The sequence below is a fragment of the Littorina saxatilis genome, linkage group LG14 (assembly GCF_037325665.1).
Source record: "Littorina saxatilis isolate snail1 linkage group LG14, US_GU_Lsax_2.0, whole genome shotgun sequence".
NCBI lineage: Eukaryota > Metazoa > Mollusca > Gastropoda > Littorinimorpha > Littorinidae > Littorina > Littorina saxatilis.
The window spans coordinates 12,380,244-12,407,593 of NC_090258.1; the positions used below are offsets into that span (position 1 = coordinate 12,380,244).

Sequence of the window (27,350 nt, forward strand, 5' to 3'; positions counted from 1 at the left end):
TACATACATACATACATACATACATACATACATACATACATACATACATACTTACTTACTTACATACATACACAAACACGCGCGCACACCGAAGCACATGTTTCCGACACACCCCTCGCTAGTGCTTGGCCCCTCTAATGTCTGTACACGTGTAACAATAATAATAAATAATACCAAAGAGCAAAAAGCTTTCAAACCGATGTTGGCACAGTTGGCGAGCGGCTTAATTTCAAACGGAAGATTTAAGCTTATATCCCCTTGCTATGTCTTTGTCGCTGCCCTACACGCCACCAGGCGTGAAAGGCAATAGGGCCCCTTGCTATGTGATAGTCAACGTGCAATATTAATGATAAGCAATAAGCGAAAATGTCATAATCATCTATGTCCAATTCCTCACCTCAAGGTAGTCGAAGGCACAGTTGGCGTACGGCTCTATGTCAAAGGGGGAGGAGAAGCTAAGCTGAACGATGTATCCTGTTTGCACGATGAAAGTCCACGTGCAGTCGAATTTGTTGACGTAAGACGCAGGGTAGAGTGGCGATTCGATTTCTCCAGCAGAGGTGACAAAGTCACCCCCACACCCTGATTGAAAACAAATTTGATTGAAAACAAAAATGTTGCTAGCTGATGTCAATGTTAACGTTATGTCAAGTTTTGACTGAATGTTACAACTTAGACGGGGAATCGAGACGAGGGTGGTGGAAGTGTGTATATGTGTGTGTGTGTGTGTGTGTGTGTGTGTGTGTGTGTGTGTGTGTGTGTGTGGTTGTGTGTGTGTGTGTGTTTGTGTGTGTGGGTGGTTGTCTGTGGTTGTGTGTGTGTGTGTGTGTGGTTGTGTGTGTGGTTGCGTGTGTGTGTGTGTATGTGTGTGTGTGTGCGTGCGTCCGTGCGTGTGTGTGTGTTTGTGTGCGTGTGTGCGTGCGTGTGTGCGTGCGTGAGTGTGTGCGTGCGTGAGTGTGTGCGTGCATGCGCACATGTGTGTGCGTGCGTGCGTACGTGCGTGTGCGTGTGTATGTGTACAAGCGAGATAGAGCGTTGACGAGCGTGCGTGCGTGCTTGTGTGAGTGTCTGCATGTGTATGTCTGTGCGTGTAAGTGTCTAAGTGTGGGTCCATACTCTGGCATGCTGAGCTGTTAGTCTTGTCAACAACGTATCCAGGAAAACAGGAACAGACGAAGGAGCCGACATTGTTGGTACACGTGTGTTGGCATCCTCCATTGTTCTCTTCACACTCGTTAATATCTGGAAAAGAAAAGAAGTTTGTTCGATTTGGATACTTCTCCTCGTCTTCCTCCTCCTCCTTGTACTTCTGCTACTACTGATGATATTATACATTGTAAATCCTTCTTTGTTAATTCGACATTTTGATTGGTCAATGCAATCACTCAGCGGTCAGGCAATCAGCGTGTCTTACCTCCAAATGGATCTGCCTCAATGTACACTTCCTGGCAAGCGTATCAATACAAGTCATGTGTTTCACGTGTCGCCAGCATGGATACAGCCTCAACTAGTCTCGGTTAGCTTTGAGGGTCATTTTACAAGTAGGAAATATGAAGTACCAACGAAATACCGAGACCATAAGGTATGCGAAGTGATGACGTCGGATACGTGACGTAAGTTGATGCATGAATTATTTCGGACTACGTCAGTCAATTCCAAAGATCGCTTTTGTGATGAAAAGAATTTGTTTTGAGTTTGCTGTCCAGAAACCCGTCAAAAAAGAAGGGAAAATGTATGTGAAAGAAAACAAAACAGGAGGAGAGTGATACGATAGGAATACAGAGACATATTTCTTGGGACTTGACCCTTGCAGGTAGGTGGACTGAAAGTAGTGTGTGAACAGAACAGAACCAATTCTGTCTGTTTACCATCGCATGAAAGCAGGAAAGAGATCGTCGTCAGATCCTTTGAATGGATAGATTTACAATTACAATATTGACCTACTGCTTTCAACATGTCGGGCTGTGCCTAAATTGTCTCACCTGTGATTTGTAAATGGAATCCCTCAGGCCTACGGCCTTCGGGATTCCATTTACAAATCACAGGTGAGACAATTTGGGCACCGCCCTCCATGTTGAAAGCAATCGGTGAATATTGTATCAATAGTAACAATTAAACTCAAAAACGATCCGAAAAAAAGAATACGTGCGTCTCTCTCTCTCTCTCTCTCTCTCTCTCTCTCTCTCTCTCTCTCTCTCTCTCTCTCACACTTTTTCTCACACTTTCTCTCTCTCTCTCTGTCTCTCTCTCTCCCTCTCTCTTTCCCTCTCTCTCTTTCCCTCTCTCTCCCTGTCTCTCTCTCTCTCTCTCTCTCTCTCTCTCTCTCTCTCTCTCTCTCTCTCTCCCTCTCTCTCGTCCTCTCTCTCACTGTGTCTATTATATTATATATTATAATATAATTTTTTTTTTAACCTCAGTTGCATGCAGGTTTGCTACTACAATTATCTTTTGCCTTTTTTTTTTTTTTTTTTTGGTGTGGCTTGGAGCAAACCTTCTTCATAGGTCTTTTCTTTTCTCAGTCAAATGTGTACATTTTTAAAATCAACAAACTTTATCAGTAAACTAATATGTTTAAATAAATAAATAAATAAAAATAATCATAACATAAATTTATTCCTAATGTTCAGCTCAGTTTCCTTTTTTTTTCTTTTTTTTTTTCCTTCTCCCTCTTTCTTTTTTCTTTTTTCTTACATTTTTAAATCAACAGCTTAAGATAGGGTTTGAAAAAAAAAAAACCACATTTAAATGTACTTCTTTTGCCCTAATCTTTTCACCTCTATCATGGACAAATACCAACAATGGACAATTTTATTAAAATATTTTACAATTACCATTATTCTCAGTCTATATGTGTCGCAAATCTAACTCTGAATTAAACATGCACACAATTTCTATTGGTTTCCCGTATTTGAATTTTCCAACACACATTTTTGCCACAATAATAAGTAAATTGATATAGTTTACTAAATTGTTTGACATACCAGGTGTTTTCATGTATCCTAACAGTGCTGTTTGAACATCAAGTTTTATATTAACATTATACTGCTGAAATACCTTATTGGTTATTCTTTCCCAAATTGGATGTATAGCAGAACATTCATAAAAGAAATGTTCCACAAAATCAATCTTATCTGGACAGAATGAGCATTTGTTATTCATTCTAATTCCCATTTTACACAGCAAAATATTAGTCGGATATATGTTATGCAGTATCTTCCAGTGCAATTCTCTCAGTCTTGATTCTTTAGATACATTCCTTACGATGAGCCAATGCCATTTAGTTATTTCTATATTAAACTTATGCATCCAGAAATTCAGACAACAAGGGTTGTGTTCAGTTTTACTTATTAAATGTAATCTATAAGAACGTGCTGTAAATAACTCTTTATGGTCGAAAAGCAGAACATTGTTTTCATTGGATTGCATGAGCATATACGCCGGATATCTTTTCATAAACGAGGTAACAGCAGTCTTTACCACATTATACTCTAACATCAGTGAAGGATAAGTACCCACTTTCACTTTAATCTGTTCTAGGGATAACAGCCTGTTATTAACACATATATCACCAATTAATGCGATCCCACATTTAGTCCATTTCTTAAAAAATAACATTATTTCGATACATAATGTTTTTATTATTCCAGACTATTACCACCAGTGGGTTCTCTATTTCTGTGTGGGTGTTATTCTCTGTCCAGACTTTTAGGGCCTCCTCCCAAAAAGGGGCCAAATTAACATGTTCTTTTTTAAATTGCTTCCATTTTACTTTGGCATGAAAACAAGTCAGGTCTCTACCCAGTTGAGAAAACTGCGCTATTGGGATGAATGACCATTTTTCCGTATCAGTAGCCGTATGTAGCTTTCTTATCCATTCCAGCAGAAACGATTGCTGCATAATTTTAATGTCGGGCATACACAACCCTCCTTTTTCAAAATCAGCTTTTAACACACACCTTTTAACTTTTTCAAATGCTTTTTTGTTGGTAGTTTTTCTTTTCCACAAAAAGTGGTACAACATTGTGGTAACTCTGTTTAACACCTTCTCTGATAAATTAATTACTCTCATTACGTAAACTAATTGTGGAACGAGAAAACTATTTACAATACAAATTTTGCCTAAATATCCAAGATTCCTTCTATGCCACGTGCTTATGACTCGGATCATGTTTTCAATACGGCTTTCCCAGTTTTCTGAGAGGTTTGATGCGGGTACACTTTTATTATATTCTATACTGTTCAAAAAAAGAAACGCATAGTTGCTACTTGCCAAATTTGTCGAAAAAATTAACAGAAAATCCAATATTTAGATTATTTGTTTGAAATTTGGTATGGACACAGTTGAATGCACACACAGTTCATTTGCTTCTTCAAATCAATCAGTCAATCAATACGATTGGGTGCCGAGGCTGTCAAGTCAGTAGGGGGTGTGACTGCCTTGAGCAGCAACAACTGCCCGGCACCTTCTGGGCATGGACTGGATCAGATGCCGGATATTTTGCTGTGGGATGGTGTCCCACTCCTCCTGAAGTGCCTGCAATAGATCGCGGTGATTTGCCGGCGCTTCTTCTCGCCTGCGCACACGTCTGTCCAATTCATCCCAGAGGTGTTCTATCGGGTTCATGTCTGGCGACATGGATGGCCAGGGAAGCACCTGGACATGGTGGTCGCTGAGGAACTGGATGGTGAGTCGTGTTGTGTGCGGGCGAGCGTTGTCCTGCTGGAATATGGCATCCTGGTCAGCCAGAAGAGGAAGGGCGTGTGGGCGCAGAATTTCCTCCACGTATCGCTGGGCAGTTATGCGCCCTTGGACGTGCACCAGGGTGCTCCTTCCAGCGGTATTGATCGCCCCCCACACCATGACGCCTCCACCACCATGAACGGGTGCCTCATCCACACAGTTGGGCGCGTAACGTTCGTTTACTCTCCGGTAGACCCTCCTCCGACCATCATGTCGCTGGAGCAGGAAGTAGGACTCGTCGCTGAACCACACGTGTCTCCAGTGATTCCGGACGGTCCAGCGAAGGTGCTGGTTGCCCCACTGCACTCGGTTCTGGCGATGGCGGCGGGTGAGGACAGCTCCTCTGTGAGGTCTGCGAGCTCTCAAACCAGCTTCATGCAGGCGGTTCCGCACGGTCTGGTCCGATAATCGGTGTGGCCCGGGGAGAGCCTGGACAGAAGATGAGGCCGACAGGAAACGATTCCGGAGGTGGCGGAGCCGTATGAAGCGGTCGTGAGCAGCAGTTGTCGCCCTTGGTCTTCCCGCTCGTGGCAAGTCAGCAACGAAGCCAGTGGCTTGAAACCTGACCCACAGTCTACTGATGGTGCTCTGGGACACGTGGAAGTGCCTGGCGATTGCACTTGGACTTTGGCCTGCTTGTAAACGACCCAATGCAATTTGGCGGTCTTCTCTGCTCAATCGGGCCATCTTTCGTCGCTGAATTATATTGTCGTCTGATTTCTTTGTGGCGAACAATCCGCTTTTATGGGTTTTGGAAGACATGGTGAGAGCTCAATATTCCCCGAGTTTCACGAGATTACACTGAAGCATGACGAGTGGTCATGCCAAATGAGCAATTTTGACATTGTAGCCACTGATAACGCATGCGTCACGTGCAGAGCTCACTTGTGGCAATGGACGAAAGGTCGACGACCAGATAAACATTTTCTGCAGTTTGGTGGATATCCTTGTAGCCATATAACTAAACTAACCAAATATTACAAGCTATGCGTTTCTTTTTTTGAACAGTATATTATATTATAGTTGATCACGCTATTTTGTTAGACAAATTACTTATTTATCTGCAAAATAGCTCATCTGTGCCCTTTTTATATTTAGTCAAGTTTTGACTAAATATTTTAACATCGAGGGGGAATCGAAACGAGGGTCGTGGTGTATGTGCGTGCGTGCGTGCGTGTGTGTGTGTGTGTGTGTAGAGCGATTCAGACTAAACTACTGGACCGATCTTTATGAAATTTGACATGAGAGTTCCTGGGTATGAAATCCCCGAACGTTTTCTTCATTTTTTTGATAAATGTCTTTGATGACGTCATATCCGGCTTTTCGTGAAAGTTGAGGCGGCACTGTCACGCCCTCATTTTTCAACCAAATTGGTTCAAATGTTGGTCAAGTAATCTTCGACAAAGCCCGGACTTCGGTATTGCATTTCAGCTTGGTGGCTTAAAAATTAATTAATGACTTTGGTCATTAAAAATCGGAAAATTGTAAAAAAAAATAAAAATTTATAAAACGATCCAAATTTACGTTTATCTTATTCTCCATCATTTGCTGATTCCAAAAACATATAAATATGTTATATTCGGATTAAAAACAAGCTCTGAAAATTAAATATATAAAAATTATTATCAAAATAAAAGTTTCCAAATCAATTTAAAAACACTTTCCTCTTATTCCTTGTCGGTTCCTGATTCCAAAAACATATAGATATGATATGTTTGGATTAAAAACACGCTCAGAAAGTTAAAACAAAGAGAGGTACAGAAAAGCGTGCTATCCTTCTTAGCGCAACTACTACCCCGCTCTTCTTGTCAATTTCACTGCCTTTGCCATGAGCGGTGGACTGACGATGCTACGAGTATACGGTCTTGCTGAAAAATGGCAGCTACTTGACTAAATATTGTATTTTCGCCTTACGCGACTTGTTTTTACATCATATCTGTCAGATAGGAAACAAGCAGTCTACCTAAACGGTTCATATTCATCACAAGGCACTGTAACATGTAGAGTCCCACAAGGTTCTATCCTTGGTCCCTTACTGTTTGGACTATATATGAATGATTTACCATTACACCTCAAACAAGAAAATGCTGTACTTGATCTTTTTGCGGATGACTCAACACTTCACAGCAGTAATACAGATATAAATCTCATAAGAAAAGTACTCCAAGAAAGTATAGCAAATATTAATGATTGGTGTAATTGTAACAGAATGGCACTGCATCCTAAGAAAACAAAAAGCATGTTAATAACCACAAGACAAAAACACCAGCGACAGCGTCTGAGCTTGATCCTATGCATGATACAGTTAGCATTGCTCAAGTCCATCAACACCGTGTGCTTGGAGTTGTAATTGATGATGAACTTAACTGGCGCTCTCACATTGATACAGTTTATAAACGAGTTTCTAGGAACCTTTTCTTACTTAACAAGCTCTGGTGCGTTGTTTCTGTTGATGCCCTTAAAATGTTTTTCCACGCACACTGTCTCTCTCACGTTTGCTATGCATCTACTGTCTGGTGCAATGCCAGTGATGTTGATATAAAGAAAATAAAAACACTTCACAAGAGAGGTGTAAAGTTATTAAACCGAGATCCCAATATGACTACTCAAGAAAAATACACTCAACTGAACATTCTTCCGCTACAACAGCAGTTCTTTTTAAATGCTAGTGTTTTCATGTTCAAAATGTACAACCATGAAACACCTTCATACATCCAAGACCTGTTTGAGCGTCCTCCTGGTAGAGCGAGGCTTTTGAATTATACGCTACCGCTCCCACGCATTGATTTGTATAAATCTAGTTTATCCTACTGGGGATCGCTTGTGTGGAATTTACTTCCAATGTACTGTAAAACATGTCAAACCCTTTCGTCTTTGAACAAAAATGTTCGAAAATATCTTTGTCAAAAATAATTCTCTCCCTACACTTTAAAATCATAACTGTTACTGCATCACATCTTAATCATCATTTTATTAATCCATGAACCACGTTATTATAGCTAGTGTTTTTGTTAGTTTTAATCTGATTACAAATTCTTAGTTAATTAGTTATTCGTTTGGCTGTTTAAAACATGTTATATAAATATATAATTGTAATGTGTAATGTCATGTATGTCTAAAAGGAACAGGTTGGAAGATTAGGCATCACCTAAAACCTTTATCCCTTTGAATTAAAGTTTTGAATCTGAATCTGAATTTGAATCTCTCTCTCTCTCTCTCTCTCTCTCTCTCTCTCTCTCTCTCTCTCTCTCTCTCTCTCTCTCTCTCTCTCTCTCTCTCTCTCTCTCTCTCTTTCACTCTCTCTAGGACTACACACACACACACACACACACACACACACACACACACACACACACACACACACCAGCTGATACCTAGGCAGGAAGAGCTGTCTGCAATGTCCAGTAAATAACCGGGAAGACAGGTGCAGAAGAAGGAGCCCACAGTGTTGGTACAGTTCTGCCCGCATCCGTCCGTGTCGTCAACACATTCATCTACATCTGGAAAAAAACCGCACACACAAAAACACTATTTCACTGCACACGTGTCAGGGGCGGATCCAGGGGGGGTTTCCGCCTCCCCCCCCCCCCCCCCCAGCCTAAAAATAAATGATGGCTTAGCTTGCACCAGATTGCTCCATTTTCCTTTTTTTCCAAATTGTCCGGGGGGGGGGGGGGGGGGGGGGAGGGGGGTTATGCCGGCCTTTGTCTTCTAAATGACGGTTTTGGAAGGTAGTTGGGTAATTCGTTGGATCAGGTTGTACCAGATCGGTCAATGTTCCTTGTTTTGATCCAAATTTGTCTTTTGAATTTACTTTTGGAAGGCGTATTGAGGGAAGTTTCTTGGCTCTGAGTGCATCAGATTGCTCCATTCCCTTGTTTTTATCAACATTTTACGGACCTCCCTTTGCGCCCTCAACTAAAGGCTTCGGATCTGTCCCTAAACGAAATGTGGTAACCACCCCCTCAGAAATGATCTGATCCGGCCTGCTTGTTCAGTTCATGTTCTAAAACTACTTGCCCACATTGTACGCGCAGAAACACTATTTTGTTACGTTCTTTGACAGCAAACGCACAGACACACTATTATTGCACTACAATCCTCGTGGGACCTGTCCATACTTAATAGTAATATAAACACACATTTTACACCACACAGCTCTCTTTTTCCCGATATGCATTAGCATTTTCTTTTTCACTGCACTCGATTGTCGACACCTGCGATGCACAAATGTGACCCTCCACCACGAAATGAGTCGCATGTCACCTCGCGCGGTTCTGCGCTAGGCTTAATATAAGTCCGGGGAGTGTCTGGTAACAGTGTGAGGGTCACCTTAGTTACAGGCTTATAACTCAAACAGTTTTCGCTCTTTTCTAAAACGGTTTTCACCACTGGATAGAGCATACCAAACTCTTTAGGAAAATGTAAAAATATGAAAATCATGCAAAGGTGACATGCGACTCATTCCGTGGTGGAGGGTCACAAATATCTAATTTTGTTTTTATCACAATTATCTATATCTGATAAGTTAATGTCTATACAATCACATCCGTCTGCATTTGTTATGCAAAGAGGTTTTTTTCGTGTGTGAAAACCCGTTTTTCCAAAAGCGTTATTCTGAATAGTATGTGAAATACACAGCAGTGGGTAAGATGTACACAAAGGGATCTCCAGCCAAACCTGCTCTTGCGACCACCTCTGGAAAGAGACCAGCTGCCCACAACGACCCCTTTGGGGGATCTAAGACGTGTTTTACTTCTAAGTGATTCAATCTTCCATAGCGACCACATCTCTATAACGACCACTTTGGGCTGGTCCATTGGGCTGGTCCATTGGGCTGGTCCATTGGGTGGTCCATTGGGCTGGTCCATTGGGTGGTCAATATAAACAGGTTTGGCTGTATCTTCTAACACATGCCTGTTGTTACCTAAACATGAAGCGTTGTCAGTGACGTTCAGGGAATATCCAGGTAGACAGGAACAGTTGAAGGAACCATCAATGTTGGTACAGTTTTGTTCACAGCCTCCGTTGCTCGCAGCACACTCGTCAATGTCTAGAAAGTAACATAAGTCAATGATTAGTTGAATATAATTTTACATGTACAACCTATTGTGTTAAATACTGCATTCTGGTCCGTACCAAAAATCGAGATTTGTGCTTGGCACAAAATAAAAATAAAAATAAATAAATCGAGATTTTTTCTTCACATTTGTAAATACATATTGTATTTGTAAATGACTCATTTTCTATTCTTCATTTTGGGTACAGCTTTAAGCTAAACATTTAAGAAAGACGTTGGGGATTTTCAAGGGCATAGTTAAAAGATCTGTTATTATTTTAACAAACAATACCTTTCTATGTCATTACATTTCTTCGAAACTATATTTGTAAGCAACGAGGTGCTTGGAAAATTCCAAGATAATATAAAGTCTAACTTAGAACATTGCAATAGTTCATTTAGTGCCGAATAATACTCAGCACATTTCTCTCAGTGAAGAAAAGTACATTGCAGGAAGAGGCTGATAACAAAAATACATTTCTAGTATTTTTTTTATTTTTATTTTTTTCAAAATTTTTTTATTAAAATAAATAACAACAATTAACAATATCTCATACAATGAATTAAATACAACTTATCGAGTACAACAAGCTAACTTTTTTAACGTTTTGTTCTTCGAACACTCACACAAAAATGCTTCTTATCTGTAACTGCAAGGCTTGTCGATTTCACTTTCTTTGCCACGAGCGGTGGACTGACGAAACTACGAGTATGTGGTCTTGGTGAAAAAAGCAGTGCGTTCAGTTTCATTCTGTGAGTTCGACAGCTTGACTGGGGTCCTGATTTGGCCTATTATGGTCCGCTGGACCCGAAAAGCAATAGCTAACTAACTGACAGCTTGACTAAATGTTGTTATTTCGCCTTACGCGACTTGTTTTTAATTCATATCTGTCAGATAGGAAACAAGCAGTCTACCTAAACGGTTCATATTCATCACAAGGCAGTGCACTGTAAAATGTGGAGTCCCACAAGGTTCTATCCTTGGTCCCTTACTGTTTAGACTATACATTAATGATTTACCATTACACCTCAAACAAGAAAATGCTGTACTTGATCTTTTTGCGTATGACTCAACACTTCACAGCAGTAATACAGATATAAATCTCATAAGAAAAGTACTCCAAGAAAGTATAGCAAATATTAATGATTGGTGTAATTGTAACAGAATGGCACTGCATCCTAAGAAAACAAAAAGCATGTTAATAACCACAAGACAAAAACACCAGCGACAGCCTCTGAGCTTTGATCTTATGCATGGTACAGTTAGCAAGTCCCTCAACACCGTGTGCTTGGAGTTGTAATTGATGATGAACTTAACTGGCGCTCTCACATTGATACAGTTTATAAACGAGTTTCTAGGAACCTTTTCTTACTTAACAAGCTCTGGTACGGGGCGGGGATATAGCTCAGTTGGTAGCGCGCTGGATTTGTATTCAGTTGGCCGCTGTCAGCGTGAGTTAGATCCCAGGTTCGGCGGAAATTTATTTCAGAGTCAACTTTGTGTGCAGACTCTTCTCGGTGTCCGAACTCCCCCCCCCCCCCCCCCCCCCCCCCGTGTACACTACATTGGGTGTGCACGTTAAAGATCCCACGATTGACAAAAGGGTCTTTCCTGGCAAAATTGCTTAGGCACAGTTAATAATATTGTCTACCTATACCCGTGTGACTTGGAATAATAGGCCGTGAAAGGTAAATATTCGCCGAAATGGCTGCAATTACTGGCCGTATAAAATTTCATCTCACACGGCATCACTGCAGAGCGCCTAGAACTGTACCCACGGAATATACGCGATATAAGCCTCATTGATTGATTGATTGATTGGTGCGTTGTTTCTGTTGATGCCCTTAAAATGTTTTTCCACGCACACTGTCTCTCTCACATTTGCTATGCATCTACTGTCTGGTGCAATGCCAGTGATGTTCATATAAAGAAAATAAAAACACTTCACAAGAGAGGTGTAAAGTTATTAAACCGAGATCCCAATATGACTACTCAAGAAAAATACACTCAACTGAACATTCTTCCGCTACAACAGCAGTTCTTTTTAAATGCTAGTGTTTTCATGTTCAAAATGTACAACCATGAAACACCTTCATACATCCAAGACCTGTTTGAGCGTCCTCCTGGTAGAGCGAGGCTTTTGAATTATACGCTACCGATCCCACGCATTGATTGGTATAAATCTAGTTTATCCTACTGGGGATCGCTTGTGTGGAATTTACTTCCAATGTACCGTAAAACATGTCAAACCCTTTTGTCTTTAAAAAAAAATGTTCGAAAATATCTTTGTCAAAAATAATTCTCTCCCTACACTTTAAAATCATAACTGTTACTGCATCACATCTTAATCATCATTTTATTAATCCATGAACCACGTTATTATAGCTAGTGTTTTTGTTAGTTTTAATCTGATTACAAATTCTTAGTTACAATACAATACAATACAATAAACTTTATTAATCTCTGAAAGAGAAATTGCATTGCTGAGCTTTTGTGTCCGTAATAAAACACACATAAAACATTCAAAAATAAACATTTGTTCTTTCTCATTCATACATTCTTGTGTTCTTATACATTTCTTCAATTCATACATCAATATTCTATCATAGTTATGTACATACATTTATTCTCTTTTAACAGTCTGTCTTCAAACGCATCTATTAATTAGTTATTCGTTTGGCTGTTTAAAACATGTTATATAAATATATAATTGTAATGTGTAATGCCATGTATGTCTAAAAGGGACAGGTTGGAAGATTAGGCATCACCTAAAACCTTTATCCCTTTGTATTAAAGTATTGAATCTGAATCTGAATCTGAATCTCTCTCTCTCTCTCTCTCTCTCTCTCTCTCTCTCTCTCTCTCTCTCTCTCTCTCTCTCTCTCTCTCTCTCTTTCACTCTCTCTAGGACTACAGACACACACACATACACACACACACACACACACACATACACACACACACACACACACACACACACACACACATATACACACACACACACACACACACATACACACACACCAGCTGATACCTAGGCAGGAAGAGCTGTCTGCAATGTCCAGTAAATAACCGGGAAGACAGGTGCAGAAGAAGGAGCCCACAGTGTTGGTACAGTTCTGCCCGCATCCGTCCGTGTCGTCAACACATTCATCTACATCTGGAAAAAAAACGCACACACAAAAACACTATTTCACTGCACACGTGTCAGGGGCGGATCCCCCCCCCCCCCCCCCCCCCCCCCACTGCCCCCCCCCCCCCCCAGCCTAAAAAAAAATGATGGCTTAGATTGCACCAGATTGCTCCATTTTCCTTTTTATATTTAGTCAAGTTTTGACTAAATATTTTAACATCGAGGGGGAATCGAAACGAGGGTCGTGGTGTATGTGCGTGCGTGTGTGTGTGCGTGTGTGTGTGTGTGTGTGTGTGTGTGTGTGTGTGTGTGTGTGTGTAGAGCGATTCAGACTAAACTACTGGACCGATCTTTATGAAATTTGACATGAGAGTTCCTGGGTATGAAATTCCCATACGTTTTTTTCATTTTTTTGATAAATGTCTTTGATGACGTCATATCCGGCTTTTCGTGAAAGTTGAGGCGGCACTGTCACGCCCTCATTTTTCAACCAAATTGGTTGAAATTTTGGTCAAGTAATCTTCGACAAAGCCCGGGGTTCTGTATTGCATTTCAGCTTGGTGGCTTAAAAATTAATTAATGACTTTGGTCATTAAAAATCGGAAAATTGTAAAAAAAAAAAAAATTTATAAAACGATCCAAATTTACGTTTATCTTATTCTCCATCATTTGCTGATTCCAAAAACATATAAATATGTAATATTCGGATTAAAAACAAGCTCTGAAAATTAAATATATAAAAATTATTATCAAAATTAAATTGTCGAAATCAATTTAAAAACACTTTCATCTTATTTCTTGTCGGTTCCTGATTCCAAAAACATATAGATATGATATGTTTGGATTAAAAACACGCTCAGAAAGTTAAAACAAAGAGAGGTACAGAAAACCGTGCTATCCTTCTTAGCGCAACTACTACCCCGCTCTTCTTGTCAATTTCACTGCCTTTGCCATGAGCGGTGGACTGACGATGCTACGAGTATACGGTCTTGCTGAAAAATGGCATTGCGTTCACTTTCATTCAGTGAGTTCGACAGCTAATTGACTAAATATTGTATTTTCGCCTTACGCGACTTGTTTTCCAAATTGTCCGGGGGGGGGGGGGGGGGCATGCCCCCGGACTCCCCTAGGAGCCGGCCTTTGTCTTCTAAATGACGGTTTTGGAAGGTAGTTGGGTAATTCGTTGGATCAGGTTGTACCAGATCGGTCAATGTTCCTTGTTTTGATCCAAATTTGTCTTTTGAATTTACTTTTGGAAGGCGTATTGAGGGAAGTTTCTTGGCTCTGAGTGCATCAGATTGCTCCATTCCCTTGTTTTTATCAACATTTTACGGACCTCCCTTTGCGCCCTCAACTAAAGGCTTCGGATCTGTCCCTAAACGAAATGTGGTAACCACCCCCTCAGAAATGATCTGATCCGGCCTGCTTGTTCAGTTCATGTTCTAAAACTAGTTGCCCACATTGTACGCGCAGAAACACTATTTTGTTACGTTCTTTGACAGCAAACGCACAGACACACTATTATTGCACTACAATCCTCGTGGGACCTGTCCATACTTAATAGTAATATAAACACACATTTTACACCACACAGCTATCTTTTTCCCGATATGCATTAATTAGCATTTTCTTTTTCACTGCACTCGATTGTCGACACCTGGGATGCACAAATATCGAAAGAAAGAATCAAAGAAACAAAGAAACAAAGAAAGAAAGGGCGCTTACCGGTGCATGAAATTGTATCTGCATTGAGAGTATAACCAGTACGACAGGAACAGAAGAACGCCCCATCAGTGTTGTTGCAGACCTGCTGACAGTTGTCCACATCGTCAGCACACTCATCTTGATCTGCGAGAATAGTAGTCTCATCAGAAGTAGAATTCTCAAACACGCCGATAAGCTACTTTCAGAAATTGTCTCGAAAATAATGATTGAACTCAGCGCTATGCGCTTCGTTCAATAATGAATTTTCTCGATTTGCTCTATAAATCCCTTAGTGCACTGGGATGTCTCAATAACTTAAATTAACAATATCTCATACAATGAATTAAATACAACTTATCGAGTACAACAAGCTAACTTTTTTAACGTTTTGTTCTTCGAACACTCACACAAAAATGCTTCTTATCTGTAACTGCCTATTAAAAATACTTTCCAACGGTAAAAACGAATTTGTTTTTTTATATATACTAACGCACATCTTTCCGATTAAGATAATGTGGTTCAATTTATACATACGTGCCTTTTTCACCATTACAAAATGCATACCAAATAAAACATCACTAACTTTCAAAACAATCTTAATTTCTAAAGTACGAAAAATAAATTCTTCAATAAACTTCCAGAATTTGTATACAACCGGGCATTCAAAAAAGAAGTGTTCAATGAAATCAGTTACATCACAACAGTAGTTACATTTATTAGTTTCCGTTACTTTCATTTTACACAGGAGAATGTTGGTCGGATAAATGTTGTGCATAATTTTCCAGTGTAAAACTCTTAATCTAGTCTCTTGTGTTGACTGATAGGCAACTATCCAAGATCGTTCATCAATTTCTACATTAAACTTTCTCTTCCAAAATCCTCCGGAACATGGTACATCTGTTTTCATATTAATGATCTGTTTCCTATATTCTCTGGCACTTAACACATTTTTGCCGTTAAACAGTGGTAAGGTAATACAAACATCATCAGTCATATTTACAACATTTTTCCTCATAAATAATGACACAGCAGCTTTTACAACATTATATTCAAGAATTCGGTTTGGCGAATATCCAATCAAATCACATATGTCTTGATATGATAATATGTCTCCCGAACGTACAATGTCAGTTAATACCAATACACCTCGTTGTATCCAACTTTCAAAAAATAAAACTTTGCCACTATACGTTATGCATGCATTATTCCATAATAAAGTCAGCCCGACTGTCCCACGATCGTAGTGGTTATTATCCAGCCAATATTTTAATACTGCTTTCCAAAAGTGCGATTTCACTAGGTCTAACCCTTTAAATCTTGCACTGTTTACATTCGATAAGAAACATTCAAAATGCTTTCCAAAACGCAAATACATCATCTTTGGAGTGAAACTCCAATTATCATTTTCATTTTCTAGTAAATGTTTGTGCAGAAACTCCTGGAACAATATTTCTGTAAGATTGTACAAAGCTGTCAAAAAACAACAACTAGAGGTTATCGGGACACACAACAATAAACTAATACAACCTGCAAGTGTTGTTTTGGTGATATTTGTAACGCACTCTGAACTCCTTCTTACTGACGAATATGGCGATGTGAGAAAGTGTTTAAATCACATTCTTATTTTTGTAATGATTTTATCATTATCATTACCTTCACATGAAATACCATCAGAACGGATCTTATATCCAGAGTTGCACGAACAGCGTCGCGATCCCGGTGTGTTTTCACAGTTGACGCTGCAACCACCCTTATCTGTTGCGCACTCATTGATGTCTGAAAATCAAGAGGCGAAGCCTTCAAGGCTCACGTAAGAAATCGACAAACAGTAACACAAACTCAATCACTCCGTCACACACACACACACACACACACATAACACACACACACACACACACACACACACACACACACACACAGTGCACACACACACACACACACTCACACACATGCACGCACACACACACACACACTCACACACACACACACACACACACACACACACACACACACACACACACACACACACACACAGAAAGAGCATAGGTGAAACTGTGCAAGAAAGCGAGACACTAGATCTAGATCTGTCTGTCTGCATGTAGCCTACTTACATGGACACGACTGCCAAATAGTCTCGGCCCGCTCAAAATAACAATCACCGAGACTTTCAGTAATTCCATCGCGCGACGTCTAACCCTCGTACGTCATAATGTGACGTCAATGTAATATGACGTCTTCAAATGTTAAAGTTTCTACCATAGACATACATACATACATACATACATACATACATACATACATACATACATACATACATACATACATGCATACATACATACATACATACATACATACATACATACATACATACATACATACATACATACATACATACATACATACATACATACATACATACATACATACATACATACGCACGCACGCACGCACAGACAGACAAAAGTTAGCATCGCATAGCAAACGCACAGACACACTATTATTGCACTACAATCCTCGTGGGACCTGTCCATACTTAATAGTAATATAAACACACATTTTACACCACACAGCTCTCTTTTTCCCGATATGCATTAGCATTTTCTTTTTTACTGCACTCGATTGTCGACACCTGGGATGCACAAATATCGAAAAGAAAGAATCAAAGAAACAAAGAAACAAAGAAAGAAAGGGCGCTTACCGGTGCATGAAATTGTATCTGCATTGAGAGTATAACCAGTACGACAGGAACAGAAGAACGCCCCATCAGTGTTGTTGCAGACCTGCTGACAGTTGTCCACATCGTCAGCACACTCATCTTGATCTGCGAGAATAGTAGTCTCATCAGAAGTAGAATTCTCAAACACGCCGATAAGCTACTTTCAGAAATTGTCTCGAAAATAATGATTGAACTCAGCGCTATGCGCTTCGTTCAATAATGAATTTTCTCGATTTGCTCTATAAATCCCTTAGTGCACTGGGATGTCTCAATAACTTAAATTAACAATATCTCATACAATGAATTAAATACAACTTATCGAGTACAACAAGCTAACTTTTTTAACGTTTTGTTCTTCGAACACTCACACAAAAATGCTTCTTATCTGTAACTGCCTATTAAAAATACTTTCCAACGGTAAAAACGAATTTGTTTTTTTATATATACTAACGCACATCTTTCCGATTAAGATAATGTGGTTCAATGTATACATAGTTGCCTTTTTTCACCATTACAAAATGCATACCAAATAAAACATCACTAATTTTCAAAACAATCTTGATTTCTAAAGTACGAAAAATAAATTCTTCAATAAACTTCCAGAATGTGTATATAACCGGGCATTCAAAAAATAATTCAGAAGTGTTCAATGAAATCAGTTACATCACAACAATAATTACATTTATTAGTTTCTGTTACTTTCATTTTACACAGGAGAATGTTGGTCGGATAAATGTTGTGCATAATTTTTCAGTGTAAAACTTTTAATCTAGTCTCTTGTGTTGACTGATAGGCAACTATCCAAGATCGTTCATCAATTTCTACATTTAACTTTCTCTTCCAAAATCCGCCGGAACATGGTACATCTGTTTTCATATTAATAATCTCTTTCCTATATTCTCTGGCACTTAACACATTTTTGCCGTTAAACAGTGGTAAGGTAATACAAACATCATCAGTCATATTTACAACATTTTTCCTCATAAATAATGACACAGCAGCTTTTACAACATTATATTCAAGAATTCGGTTTGGCGAATATCCAATCAAATCACATATGTCTTGATATGATAATATGTCTCCCGAACGTACAATGTCAGTTAATACCAATACACCTCGTTGTATCCAACTTTCAAAAAATAAAACTTTGCCACTATACGTTATGCATGCATTATTCCATAATAAAGTCGGCCCGACTGTCCCACGATCGTAGTGGTTATTATCCAGCCAATATTTTAATACTGCTTTCCAAAAGTGTGATTTCACTAGGTCTAACCCTTTAAATCTTGCACTGTTTACATTCGATAAGAAACATTCAAAATGCTTTCCAAAACGCAAATACATCATCTTTGGAGTGAAACTCCAATTATCATTTTCATTTTCTAGTAAATGTTTGTGCAGAAACTCCTGGAACAATATTTCTGTAAGATTGTACAAAGCTGTCGAAAAACAACAACTAGAGGTTATCGGGACACACAACAATAAACTAATACAACCTGCAAGTGTTGTTTTGGTGATATTTGTAACGCACTCTGAACTCCTTCTTACTGACGAATATGGCGATGTGAGAAAGTGTTTAAATCACATTCTTATTTTCGTAATGATTTTATCATTATCATTACCTTCACATGAAATACCATCAGAACGGATCTTATATCCAGAGTTGCACGAACAGCGTCGCGATCCCGGTGTGTTTTCACAGTTGACGCTGCAACCACCCTTATCTGTTGCGCACTCATTGATGTCTGAAAATCAAGAGGCGAAGCCTTCAAGGCTCACGTAAGAAATCGACAAACAGTAACACAAACTCAATCACTCCGTCACACACACACACACACACACACACACACACACACACACACACACACACACACACACACAGTACACACACACACACACACACACACACACGCACGCACACACACACACACTCACACACACACACACACACACACACACACACACACACACACACACACACACACACACAGAAAGAGCATAGGTGAAACTGTGCAAGAAAGCGAGACACTAGATCTAGATCTGTCTGTCTGCATGTAGCCTACTTACATGGACACGACTGCCAAATAGTCTCGGCCCGCTCAAAATAACAATCACCGAGACTTTCAGTAATTCCATCGCGTGACGTCTAACCCTCGTACGTCATAATGTGACGTCAATGTAATATGACGTCTTCAAATGTTAAAGTTTCCACCACAGACATACTTACATACACATACATACGCACGCACGCACGCACAGACAGACAAAAGTTAGCATCGCATAGGCTACACTTCGTGAGCCAAAAATGCCCAAATGTAAGGATAATAAGGTTAAGAAATGTTACACACACACACACACACGCACACACACACGCACGCACGCACACACGCACGCACGCACAAAAACACACACACACAGCGCGCGCGCGCGCACACACACACACAACGAGAGACAGACAAATAAGGACAGAGAGAGAGAGAGTGAGCTAGAGAGAGAGAGTGAGAGAGAGACAGAGAGACAGAGAGAGAGAGAGAGAGAGAGAGACAGACAGACAGACAGACAGACAGACAGACAGACAGACAGACAAAGAGAGACAGAGAAAGAGAGAGATACAGACAGAAACAGAGAGACAGAAAAAAATAAGGAAAGAAAGAAAGAAAGGGACGAAGAAATAAAGAAACAAAGTCGCGTAAGGCGAAATAACAACATTCAGTCAAGTTGTCGAACTCACAGAATGAACCTGAACGCACTGCTTTTTTTTCACCAAGACCACATACTCGTAGTTTCGTCAGACCACCGCTCGTGGCAAAGGCAGTGAAATCGACAAGCCAGAATAGTGCGGTAGTGGTCGCGCTGAGCAGGATAACACGCTTCTCTGTATCTCTATTCTTTTTAGCTTACTGAGTTTGTTTTTAATCCAAACATATCATATCTATATGTTTTTTGAATCAGGGACCGACAAGGAATAAGGTGATATTGTTTTTAAATCGATTTTGGAAAATTAATTTTAATCATAATTTTCGTATTTTTAATTTTCAGAGCTTGTTTGTAATCTAAATATAACATATGTATATGTTTTTGGAATCAAAAAATGACGAAGAATGAGATGAAATTGTTTTTGGATCGTATGATATTTTTTTTCAATTACAAGTTTCCGAAATTTAATGACCAAACTCATTAATTAGTTTTTAAGCCACCAAGATGAAATGCAATACCAAAGTCTGGAGTTCGTCGAAGATTGCTTTGTCAAAATTTCAATCAATGTGATTGAAAAATGAGGGTGTGACAGTGCCGCCTCAATTTTTACAAAAAGCCGGATATGACGTCATCAAAGATATTTATAAAAAAAAATAAAAAAAAACATCCGGGGATATCATTCCCAGGAACTCTCATGTCAAATTTCATAAAGATCGGTCCAGTAGTTTAGTCTGAATCGCTCTACACATACACACACACACACACACATATACACCACGACCCTCGTCTCGATCCCCCCTCTATGTTAAAGCATTTAGTCAAAACTTGTGCTTGCGTGTACACACGAACGGGGTTAAGTCACTAGCAGGTCTGCACATAAGTTGACCTGGGAGATCGAAAAAATCTCCACTTTTAACCCATCAGGCGGTAGCGACCGGGATTCGAACACACGACCTTCTGATTAGGAGGCCGACATCTTACCACCATGCCACTGCGCCCGTCTAAATGTCTACATCACGATAAAGCTGACTGACGAAATGAGTCGCATGTCACCTCTTGCGGTTCTGCGCTAGGCTTAATATAAGTCCGGGGAGTGTCTGGTAACAGTGTGAGGGTCACCTTAGTCACAGGCTTGTTAGTCAAACAGTTTTTGCTCTTTTCTAAAACGGTTTTCACCACTGGATAGAGCATAAAAAACTCTTTAGGAAAATGTAAAAATATAAAAATCATGCAAAGGTGACATGCGACTCATTCCGTGGTGGAGGGTCACAAAGAATATTAACTGCCTGACTGGCCATTGTTTTAAGAAGGAAACATAACTTCTTTTTTTTATACGACTTATTAACTTCCTTTTTATTTTCAGAAACATAATTTCCCTTATTTTAACCACAGCATAGACAAAATCAACTCCTTGCTTGTTTGTTTGTTTTTTTAAATACAGAACATTACCAATCTAACTGTAAATTACATGGAGAAATAAATCCTGCACCGTTGTTATTTTTTTCTAATACAGAAAATTACATTCTCGTCTGGTTACTGATTACAGAATAGTCGCTCTGGTTATTTTTTCTTCAAAATACAGAAAATGAACTCCGGCCCAGATGTACTTTTTCCAAGTGAATTTGCCAATAGTCTTCAGTGTGTGACAGGGGAGGCTACCGCTCCATTCACAGCAGACTCTGCACCCGAGTTGTTGGCCTTTAAAAGTCAACACCGGTGTATTGTAGAATTGTTTGTGATAGGGTCTGGTGGTTTCCGATTGTCTGTATGTTCATGGAAACCTTCGGGTTTGCATAACAGTTTTTATAGGGCTAAGAAATTAGCCCTAACATTTTCAATCCTGTTTGATTGCACTTCGCTTCCCGAGGTGATCGTAGTGTTTCGGCACACGGTTACATCTGGCGCTTGCGAGCAGGGATGGGACTCGGCATGATATGTTCAGGTAATGGCATAATATGACCACTGAACATTTTCGTGCTGTTCCCATTCTGCAAACTTGGGTTGGACAGTGGTCCCCCAGTTCGGAACTTCGGGACGAAGTTCGTTTCAAACGGGGGCGATTGTGACAGGGGAGGCTACCGCTCCTTCCACAGCAGACTCTGCACCCGAGTTGTTGGCCTTTAAAAGTCAACACCGGTGTATAATTGTAGAATTCTGTTTGTGATAGGGTCTGGTGGTTTCCGATTGTCTGTATGTTCATGGAAACTTTCGGGTTTGCATAACAGTTTTTATAGGGCTAAGAAATTAGCCCTAACATTTTCAATCCTGTTTGATTGCACTTCGCTTCCCGAGGTGATCGTAGTGTTTCGGCACTCGGTTACAAGTGTATAAACAAGTCGACAGATCGCAAAACAATGCTTCACCATCCACTGGTTTTGATATGCCAACCTCATACGTATGGGATAGAGTACGCTTTTCCAGCAGTCGATAGTGAATTTCTCAATTTGTGTTTAACCTTCAAACTTTTTACTATTTCTACTTGAGTAAAAATGTAATGCAGGAGGAGTGTCTGTGTGTGTGTATAGGGGCGGGTGTGTTTGTGCGTGCGTACGTATGGGGGGGGAGGGGGACTTAATGCACGTTTCTACTATATTCATGATAACCATTGAAAAAATAAAATAAGATAAATGTTTATATTTGTTGTTTAGCTCAACTTAAGAATTCTGTAAATATCACTTTTCAAGCACAAAACAAGAGTCGGTCCTTCCTAATTAGAGCGTCAATAACACCATTGTCACTTATACACTTGTCCGCATCGTTGCTTTTGTCATTGCTTCAACCAAGTTACAGCATCAATTATGCGTAATTTCTGTCTGTTGCTTCTCTTGTTTGTCCACTTTAAAGGCCAATATACTGATAGGTCGATTTTTTTCTTTTAAATGTTTATGTTTTGTCTTGAAATAAAGGTCTCCGTAATTAAACCTTTCTAGTGTTTAGAGTGTTGAGTTAAAACGGTAGCAGCCATTTTGTTTCGGATTGCTACTAATGTCCGTTAAGAAATGAATCCATAAACAGTTCCCAATCTGAAGAGACAGTTGATGTGTGGTATGTGTTTAAGTGGAGGAATGGCTCTATCCCATTGCAAAAAGTCTGGACAGATCAGAAATTGGCCGGTTTACTTCTTCTTCTTCTTCTTCTTCTTCTTCTTCTTCTTCTTCTTCTTCTTCGTTCTTCTTCTTCTTCTTCTTCTTCTTCTTCTTCGTTCATGGGCTTAGACTCCCTCGTTCACTCATGTTTTAGCACAAGTGGATTTGTACGTGTATGACCGTTTTTACCTCGCCATGCAGGCAGCATACGCCGACTTCGGGGGAGGCATGCTGGGTATTTTCGTGTTTTAATAACCCACAGAACTCTGACATGGATTACAGGATCTTTTCAGTGCGCACTTGGTCTTGTGCTTGCGTGTACACACGAAGGGGGTTAAGTCACTGGCAGGTCGGCACATATTCAACCTACCATCACACTGATTATTGTTATTTGTGTAGCCATTATCGCAAACGCAATCGAAGCTTCCTGCTGTGTTTTTACACTTTGTCTGTCCTGGGCAAGTCGTACCGTCAGCACACTCGTCCACATCTGAAAAATATAAAACAAATAAATAGACCTTTACAAGTTTTGCACTCTTTGAAAATAATGTATCTACCGTTGCACGCGGCGCTTAAACTCTCATAAGGAGAAATTTGCAGTGGGAAACTTCTGCCATTCTTTTCGATCAGCGTTGCAATCAGCTCGAAAAAGGGTCTGATGTTCCCAATAGGTATTGTCTATTAAGAGTTCTCTCTAGATCTATGTTCAACCCACCCGACCCCCCCCCCCCCCCCCCCCCATATTCCGTTTCTTCTCGTGTGCTTGCTTCTTTCAAAACAGTAAGTGCAAAGACCTCCCTTGCTCATGACCTACTTTTTTTTCGCAATCTCGCCTATTACGTAATCTTACCTCTAATTCATATTTGAAAAATCTAAGTGATCGAGCGCATTCGGCATTCTTAGCGGTGCTCTCATCTTCTATATATATATACGACTTGTGTCTGTGTGTGTGTGTGTGTGTGTGAGTGTTCGCGATGCACGGCCAAAGTTCTCGATGGATCTGCTTCAAATTTGGTGGGCATATTCAGGTACACCCGGGACAGGACACAACCTGGTCGATATTTCAACACGTGCTCTCAGCGCGCAGCGCTGAACCGATTTTGGTTCCACCTCAGCTACCCGGGCCCCCATACCGACACACCAAAGCCGCGAGACCACATCACAACGCCAAAGTTCTCGGTGGATCTTTTTCAAATTTGGACACCGTATTCAGCTACACCCCGGACACAATATCATCGATGAGATATTTCAACGCGTGCTCTCAGCGCGCAGCGCTGAACCGATTTTGGTTTTTGTGTTCATTTCACCATTACAAGTAACTCTTCCTTATCTTCTCCAGTGTTTTCCGTTTATCTCCCTTCCTTCGTGTGGCTTCAATCCATATTCCCGTTTCTAAGTTACTATTTTTAGAATGTCACTGCGCTGTCCAGAACGCTTCCCTTGCACCCGTAAGTTGTTCTTACTGTCAAAGTGAAAAGGTCGAATCAATTTATAGCCACGCGAAAAATACACTCTCACCTATCTCTATATATTTATAGATATAGATATACATATATATATATACGGCTTCTCTGTGTGTGTGTGTTTGTGTGTGTGTGTGGGCAAAAACCTGTGTATTGTAGAGTTCTGTTTGTGATGTGGTCTAGCGGCTTTTGTCTGTCTGTATGTTCTGGCATTTGAGAAGCCACAACAGATAATAGGGCTAAGAAATAAGCTCTAAATTTCTCAATCCCGTTTGACAGGACTTCGCCTGTTAAGGTGATTGTCTCTGTCTCGCGATTCACCCCGGCGAAGCCGGGTATTCCTCTAGCCGCGATTATCTCCCTTCCTCCGTGTGGCAATGCCGGGTCCCAGGCGCAGCCTGGTATTCGGCTCTACTTCTTCCCGGTGAAGCCGGTACCCGGCGAAGCGGGTAATCATCTAGTTATATATATATACGACTTGTGTCTGTCTGTCTATGTGTCTGTCTGTCTGTGTGTCTGTCTGTCTGTGTTTCTGTGTGTGTGTGTGTTCGCGATGCACGGCCAAAGTTCTCGATGGATCTGCTTCAAATTTGGTGGGCATATTCAGGTAGACCCCGGACACAACCTGGTCGATGAGAATTTTCAACACGTGCTCTCAGCGCGCAGCGCTGAACCGATTTTGGTTTTTCGGTTCATCTTCCCAGATCCATTCCCAGTAACTCTTCCTTATCTTCTCCAGTGTTTTGCGTTTATCTCCCTTCCTTCGTGTGGCGTCAATCCATATTCCCGTTACTATTTTTAGACGGTCACTGTCTACAACGCTCAATCCATATTCCCGTTACTATTTTTAGAAGGTCACTGTTCACAACGCTCAATCCATATTCCCGTTACTATTTTTAGAAGGTCACTGTCCACAACGCTTTCATCCCGGCGAAGCCGGGTATTACTCTTCCTTATCTTCTCCAGTGTTTTGCGCGTTTATCTTCCTTCCTTCGTGCGCCGGCGAAGCCGGCGTACACTCGGCAAAGCCGGGTCCCCGGCGAAGCCGGGTATTCGGCTCTACTTCTTCCCGGCGAAGCCGGCTACCCGGCGAAGCGGGTATTCCTCTAGTCTTCTATCTATATTATATATACGACTAGTGTCTGTCTGTCTGTCTGTCTGTCTGTCTGTCTGTCTGTTCGCGATGCACGGCCAAAGTTCTCTGTGGATCTTTTTTCAAATTTGGACACCGTATTCAGCTACACCCCGGACACAACCTCATCGATGAGATATTTCAACACGTGCTCTCAGCGCGCAGCGCTGTGCGCGCTGAACCGATTTTGTTTTGGGGGTTGTTGTTGTTGTCGGGATCCACTACCAGTAACTCTTCCTTATCTTCTCCAGTGTTTTCAGCCGCGATTATCTCCCTTCCTCCGTCAATCCATATTCCCGTTACTAAGTTACTCTTTTTAGAATGTCACGATTGCACCCGTAAGTTGTTCTTACTGTAAAAGTAAAAAGGTCGAATCAATTTATAGCCACGCGAAAAATACACTGTCATCTATCTCTATATATTTATAGATATAGATATACATATATGTATATACGGTTTCTCTGTGTGTTTGTGTGTGTGTGTGGGCAACACCTGTGGATTGTAGAGTTCTGTTTGTGATGTGGTCTAGCGGCATTGGTGTGTCAGTAAGTTCAAGCCTTCCTTCGAGAAGCCATAACAGTTAATCTCAATCCCGTTTGAGTGGACTTCGCCTTCAAAGGTGATTGTGGTGTTTAGGCACTCAGTTACATTTGGCGTCGTCGACAGCGATGGGACTCGACATGAAATGTTCAGGCCACTGAATCATTTTCGTGCTGTTCCCATTCCACCTGGGAGTGACCTAAGTTCATTCAAAGGGGGTCGAGTGTGACAGGGAGACTACCGTCGCCCTTCACAGCAGACTCTGCAGAGTTGTTCGCCTTAGAAGTTGTTGGCTTTGCTTGCATGTACCCGTAACTTACTGTAAAAGTGAAAAGGTCGAATCAATTTATAGCCACGCGAAGAATCCACTGTCATCTATCTCTATACATTTATAGATATAGATAGATATATACGGCTTCTGTGTCTGTATCTATGTGTGTGTGTGTGTGTGTGTGTGTGTGTGTGTGTGTGTGTGTGTGTGTGTGTGTGTGTGTGTGTGTGTGTGTGTGTGTGTGTGTGTGTGTGGAGGCAACACCTGTGGATTGTAGAGTTCTGTTTGTGATGGGGTCTGGCGACTTTTGGCTGTCTGTATGTTCTGGCATTTGAGAAGCCATAACAGATAATATAGGGCTTAGAAATAAGCTCTAAAATTCTCAACCCCGTTTGAGAGGACTTCGCCTTCAAAGGTGATTGTGGTGAACCGCCACGCTGTCTGTCTTTGTCTCGCGATTCACCCCGGCGAAGCCGGGTATTCCTCTTGTATATATGTTACAGGGAATAACAAAATTTAGGGAATAAGCTTAATCACTGAAATTTTAAGGGAATAGGCTTATTCCCTGTTTCAACTGGGGAGTAAGCTTATTCCCTAAAAAAAATCAGGGATTTAGCTTGTACCCTGAAATGGGAGATCATTTTTTTGGCTTATTCCCTGATTAGTTTAAAGCACACAAACAGAAACACTAATACAAGATTTGTTGCTTTAAACATTGGTTTATTCATGAATACACAAGGATCAAAATACAAGATAAAAATATTGCTGCACACAAACAATGAAAGCCCTAATAAGAAGTGGGCAACA

The 27,350-nt window shown here is 40.5% G+C and overlaps 1 protein-coding gene across 1 annotated transcript; it reads right to left on the bottom strand.

Moving 5' to 3' along the window:
• Positions 1-379: 379 nt before the first annotated feature.
• LOC138946849 (matrilin-2-like) lies at positions 380-26,577 on the bottom strand. Its single transcript, XM_070318253.1, has 10 exons — positions 26,514-26,577; positions 23,607-23,627; positions 17,337-17,459; positions 16,292-16,414; positions 14,660-14,782; positions 12,836-12,961; positions 9,669-9,794; positions 8,116-8,241; positions 1,117-1,242; positions 380-582 (listed from the first exon to the last, which is right to left on the bottom strand). Exons 1-10 carry the CDS (start codon positions 26,575-26,577, stop codon positions 380-382), a joined length of 1,161 nt encoding a protein of 386 aa, XP_070174354.1.
• Between the last annotated feature and the right edge of the window lie 773 nt (positions 26,578-27,350).

What these genes read in the sequence shown, in the direction of transcription:
- LOC138946849 (XM_070318253.1), bottom strand. Translation starts at nt 26,577, where the DNA reads ATGCAAGCAAAGCCAACAACTTCTAAGGCGAACAACTCTGCAGAGTCT. An exon ending in AGATACAATTTCATGCACCG is followed by an intron (nt 12,962 to 14,659) that starts GTAAGCGCCCTT and finishes TTTTTTTTCCAG; the next exon opens with ATGTAGATGAATGTGTTGAC. An exon ending in AGACAGCTCTTCCTGCCTAG is followed by an intron (nt 1,243 to 8,115) that starts GTATCAGCTGGT and finishes TTTCTTTTCCAG; the next exon opens with ATATTAACGAGTGTGAAGAG.